This window comes from Geotrypetes seraphini, chromosome 2, assembly GCF_902459505.1.
Source record: "Geotrypetes seraphini chromosome 2, aGeoSer1.1, whole genome shotgun sequence".
Classification (NCBI taxonomy): Eukaryota; Metazoa; Chordata; class Amphibia; order Gymnophiona; family Dermophiidae; genus Geotrypetes; species Geotrypetes seraphini.
Genome location: NC_047085.1, coordinates 265,543,653 through 265,549,652, shown reverse-complemented (window position 1 = coordinate 265,549,652; position 6,000 = coordinate 265,543,653). Strand labels below are relative to the sequence as shown.

At 42.7% G+C, this 6,000-nt stretch overlaps 1 protein-coding gene across 3 annotated transcripts in view; it reads right to left on the bottom strand.

Moving 5' to 3' along the window:
- Positions 1-308: 308 nt before the first annotated feature.
- The window catches only part of TOM1 (target of myb1 membrane trafficking protein), a 188,556-nt gene continuing 182,864 nt past the window's right edge, over positions 309-6,000 (bottom strand). For all 3 annotated transcript variants that reach the window (XM_033929577.1, XM_033929578.1, XM_033929579.1), the window contains one exon: positions 309-3,800. In XM_033929577.1, the coding sequence (XP_033785468.1) occupies positions 3,655-3,800 (146 nt within the window). In that variant the 3' untranslated portion in view covers positions 309-3,654. The remainder of the gene's footprint in view (positions 3,801-6,000) is intronic.

Sequence of the window (6,000 nt, the reverse complement as noted above, 5' to 3'; positions counted from 1 at the left end):
CATCAGCCTGAGAATAGAAAGAGGTCCCTAGTGGCTTACTCAGATGCAACACATAGAAACATAATGGCAGATAAAGGCCAAATGGACCATCTAGTCTGCCCAGCTGCAGTAACCATTATCTCTTTCTCTCTCCGAGAAATCCCACGTGCCTATCCCAGGCCCTTTTGAATTCAGACACAGTCTCTGTCTTCACTACCTCCTCTGGGAGACTGCTCCATGCATCTACCACCCACTCAGCAAAAAAGTATTTCCTTAGATTACTCCCTTCCTTCCCCTTCCTCCCACCCATAGCATAGGCAAGATCACCATTTAAGGATTCAATACTTTTTATTTGCTTTATAAAAGGCAACAAATACTCCCACAGGATTCAGAATCAAAATGGCCATTCAGCTACAAAAGGAGAAATCATTGCATTTAAATAATTAACCCACTTAAAGTAACCATGGTGCTACTACATCTGTCACTGCTTACGCACAATCCATGATCACGATTACAAAAAAGCACTTTTGTTTTTCATCCACTTATAAAACATGAAAACAAACCACATCAAAAGATATTTACTGAAACTCGAGCAGCTGCTAGTGATATGAAGCAGGGCTTTACAAACTTATCTTGGGGTCAGATTGTCAGGATATCCACAAAGATTACACAAGATAAAATTTGCAGATATTAAGTCTCCGATGTACGCAGAATTTTCTTTGTATGTATTCCACGATGGATATCCTGAAAACCTGACTGGCTGTGGCAGTCCAGGCCATCTTCTGACTTCCTCTGCCCCCCACCCCAGTAAATGGAGTTACAGCCCCCACCAGGAAGTATGAGGCAATGTGAACACAGAAGGAAAAAAGTGAGGATGAACTAAATGTTTTAGGCAGGTGCTTCCCAACAGATTGAAGATGGTACCTGCTGTCAATACAAAAAACAAATACGATTTTGTTATCTTCCCATATTACCTCAGGGGCCTTCAACTATCAAGATTTGATCCTAAAAGGCTCCAAACATGACTAGAAAATGCTGCAATCAGCTTAGATCATGCCTCCACTGTCAACACACAGTTCTGTCCTGTAGCACCGTATGCTATTCCAGCACTAGGAACCACAAGCAAACAAACAAAAAAACATGTTTTACTGGTCACTGAACCTGTATGAACTAAAGCCATTTGGTGGCCACACTTTGACTACTACTGCAATTCCAAGAAGAACCAGTTTTAAAGTCCAGACCGAGCAAGTCTTCATTTTGGACCGCTGCATGGAAACACTCACAGGGTCATAAACACAAGGTTGCACATGGCCCAAAACAGAACCAGGACTGACTTGCTTCCCCTTCTCCCTTATGACTAGGGTACATATCACCCTGGGATCCAGAGACCCACATTTATTGCTGTAGTTAATGTGTGCTAAAAACTCGGACAGACTGCTTAATTTCCCAGTGCCTGATGTACCAATGTATAAGCTAAGAAGGCGTTTCATTGTACCTCTATGTGATTTATTGTACAGCCCTCTGGTTTAGAGCACCAAACAAAACTCTAAACAATTACCTAATATGACAGAGGCAGAGGTTTTTCTTGTGGTGGTTTATAGCAGGACCCAGCGTGGTTTACCTAGCCCAGAGGAAATCATTTCACTACAGTCAGGAGTAGGTAGCCCTGTTCTAGTATTCTCAGCCTTTACAAGCAGCAGGCACATGCAACCCTGCTGACGGCAGATAACAATTTGCTTATTATTCAGATATAACTCTCCCAAGGTGTTTTTTTTTCTTATTGATGCCTGAAATCAAGTTTCTTCATGCAAGACAGATTTACATAGGGTTAAGGGTAGGTAGTTACTCTTGGCCTCTGAGCCCAAGGTTGAAAACATAAATAGCCAAGGTAGAAGACTCGAGCAGACAAACTCTCAGAACAGAAAACATTTACAAGTAAATGTTTTAGTCATCAGTAACCAGGCAAACAGAAAAACACAAAAATGTGAACGGTTGTTCTCCAGTCCGAGAACATCCCTTCAAAGAAAATACACCCCTGCTTTGTATGTATTGTATAAGACCATAAAAGTCTCAAAGTGCATGTAGCAAGAAATACACTACTCTGTATGGATTCAAAATGTTAATGTTACGTTCCTTTAAAGTGCTCCCCTGCATCCTTCACAACATCTGTGCCACCCATGGATGATGTCATATCACATCTGGACCAATTGCAGTCAGAAGAATGATATGCCTTTCTGGCTACTACATCTACATTCAGGGGTTTCACAGGAAACTGCAGAGTGGCTTATTTAAAAAACAGTGAGCATGGCCCAGGAAGAAAATGTTTGATAGTCTGTCCAATCTGCTGCTAAAATGAGGCGAAAGTTTTCTTGTAACCTTTTTTGCATGTTGGCAAATGGAGAATGGTACTAGCACTGCTCTGTTTCAGCCTGAAAATGTCTGCACTATGTCTTTCCTTTTTTTGCTGTTTTTGTTTAAGCATTAATCATCATCACAAAAGTAGTAAGAGAGGTCCATGAGCAAGACAAGAATGAAGTAACAGTGACCAGGTCCTGAACTGATAGGGCAAGAGGAAATGATGGTAGTACCGAGTGTGCAATCACCACCATGGGGTATGGAGAGACTTCTATACTAGTTAGACAATCACATGGCCATGTGTTTCTGTTGTAGGATACCTTTCTGGGAAAAAAAAAAAAAAGGAGCAACGTAATCCTTGTGCTCCCACTCCTCCCCATGAAGAACTGTCACTGTCTACCTGCAATATTTCCCCAGTCTTCTGAAAGTTGCTAGTATGTGAATAGTTAATTAATCGCAACTAGTCTGACCTTTTGACTCTGCAATGGCCTCTGATTGCACCAGCAGCGGGTACTGAGAGATAAGTAAAGTGCCCGCCACTGCTGTTCTTGGATGCAGAATGCCATATCCATGAGCAAAGCCTAGATCAGGCCGCGGCGTTGGCATCCACAGATCAAACTTTTGCAACAGGTTCCAAGAGCTGAGGTAATGGGACCAAGGTGAGGAAAACAGAAAGGTGCACTGAGGGAGCTGGAGTTAAGTATAGGGGGGGCTCCCCTTATTAAAACCCTCCCCCGTCTCCCTCATTCTCCTTTCTCTCCACCACTCACAAGTTAATTGACTCCTAGTAAGTTCTACAGATAAAGAAAGTACCTTAAAGCTGCTCATTCTATGCCTTGTGTAAAGCACAGAACTGGCAGTGTGGGGGTTGCATTAGCTTGGGGCCTAGACTAATAAGGCACTATGGTGAATGTCTGACATGAGCTATTGTCCTCATTTTACTTCTTACCTGGGCAACTACTGGCCAGTTTTCTTATTTTTATGTCGCTTGTGTTCTTTCACAAACAAGCTGCTGGCTAAGATACGTTTTGAGCAAAAGCAACTGGTCCAGCCTTAGTAATGGAACAGCCTCATCATAAAAGAAGAAGGGTAGGGGAGGAACTAGCATCAAAGGCAGCAATCTGATTCCCGTAAACAGCTTAACCCTACACCACTGTAGGATTGACATTAGGCGAGGCTAGAGAACAGTGGGGACCAAGGACAGCCTGTGTGGTAAGTGTCTGTGAAACCGGGATGGCTGTTTGGGCATACTTGACTCTGCTTGTCCCCGTGTGCTTCCTGCCTAGCTGCAGCAGCATTCGAGATAACAGTCTAAAGAGCTTATAACGCAAACATCGAGTCGTCCTCTTTTTCCCGCTTGCTATGGCTGGCGTTTGGGGCAGGCCCAGGCTGTTCTGCTGGAGGGGAAGGGAGGTTTGGTAATCGATCCGCTGCTTTTGCCCTTTCTTCCAAGAACTTGTCAAACTCTGGGAGGGATAAGAGAAGACAGACAAGATTTAAGCAGAAAAGTCAGATCAGCAACACTCTTCCACCTACGGCAATGAGCTGCTATTACACCTAAGCATTAGATTCTGAACAGAAGAAAACTGAGCTATTTATACAAATTTATATATTTCCTGTTAAGATACCCAAAGTGATTTATGATAGAGCATTTAGAAAAATCATACAGTGAAAAAAAAAATCTATAGTAAAATCTTTTCCCACACTCCCCTCCATCTACCACCTCCTAAAATGACTCATTATACTCCCTACTGCAGGGATACAGCAGCCACCATCATCTTCCCCTGTATTGCTCTTCCCCCACCCTCCCTAAAATCCCCAAATCCCTGCCTAGATACAAAATCTTGAACCAATTGCTCATCACCCTCCCAAACTGTACATAATCAGAATAAACTGTAGGTGCTCTGAATAAAAGCCTCCTCTAATCCTAACCATGCCTCAGCCCTTCACAGATCCTTGCCATATTCTTAAAGCTAATTTTAAAATATAAATCTTTCTTTTGTCCTAAATTTAAGAATATTTTTTAACTGGTCTTTTCTCTCAGAACAGGATTTTCAAAAACCCACATTAAAAAGCAACGGTCTGCTAACGTAGCCGTTTAGATACCGAATCCAAAAACCCCGAGACATTCTTAAAAATCACGCATCTAAATGAGGTCGGCAGACAGCAGCGAAGATTTCCTAATTTGTATGTGCCCATGCGCACAAAAAATGCTGTCAACGCCGCCATCAAAAAACCCCAAAACAAAAACATAGCAACATCAGGAGAGATGCCTGCACTCTCCTGCTGCCCCTGTGTTGTGATGCAGCAGGAGAGATCTCTGCTGCATCACGACACCCCTAACCATCATGCAGCACCATAAGCCCACTCTCTCCTGCTACACTAAACCATGCTGCGACCCAACCGACCCCCCCCTCCCGGCAGCAGGAGAGATGCCCACTCTCTCCTGCTGCACTAAACCATGCTGCAACCCGACCGACCCCCCCCCACCCCTCCCCCCTCCTGGCAGCAGGAAAGATGCCCACTCTCTCCTGCTGCACTAGCTACCTGCCGCGACCCGACAAGTGACCCCTTCACAAGGTCGACCTCCTCCACGGCAGTAGAAGAGATGCCTACTCTCTCCTGCTGAACTAACTACACGCCGCAACCTGACAAGTGAACTCCTCCCCATCTCTGCCACCCCCTCCCCCTTACCTCAATCGAAGAGCCGGAGGGACCTGTACACCCTCATCGGATCTGCTGCTGCATCGTCTAAATGGGAATTCCCCTCCCCGGTGCATCTTGGGATGCACTGGGAAGGGGTCTGAGGGTCTGACTGGCCCATGTTGTTTAAGGCCCCTCCTATGGGAGGGTTCTTAAACAACCTGGGCCAATGAGAGCCTCAGGCCCCTCCCCGGATGCATCGTGAAGGGTCCTAAGGCTCTGATTGGCCCAGATGCCTAAGATGAAACGGGTCCCTTTGGATAATATGACAGAGAGCCACACAATCGTTTGGGAGTGAAACTCCTCCCCAAAGATTGGTAACATGAGATAAATGCAGTGTTTAAATATTAGACACTCAGTGTTGTTTTAAGCCATCACAGAATAAGTTATTGCACTTTAAGACAACATTTTAAGTGATTTGCATGAATTTCATGGGGTTTAATGAATAATATAGAACAAATGAATAAAACAAACAAACAAACAAAAAAGAGTATTTATAAGCAAGATTAAATTTGAATTAAATAAGATTGCTAAATGAGGGCATTTTTCGTGTGTTCATATATTTTTATTGAGTTTGTAAGATTTTGCTATACCCAATTTGACCAAAACATTTTCATCTGGAATGATGCAGTCACTATATTAAATCAACAGTTCATTTTTTTTTTTTTTTAATTTTTATTTATACCTTTTTGTATTCTTATAATAAGTGAATTATACATATTATAATCAATTATTACATGACATTTGTAATTACAAATAAATCATCTTATCATATGTAATAAATCCCTCCCCTTTATTCATTTCCTATTTCCATATAATATACATTCCCCCTCCCACTCCAATATATCTACTACCAATGTGCTATGAAATCTGATCATTAGAATAACTAGTCAATGGTTTCCAAATTTTCTTAAAATTCTGGATATTTCCTTGTTGTAACGCTAACACCTTTTCCATTTTATA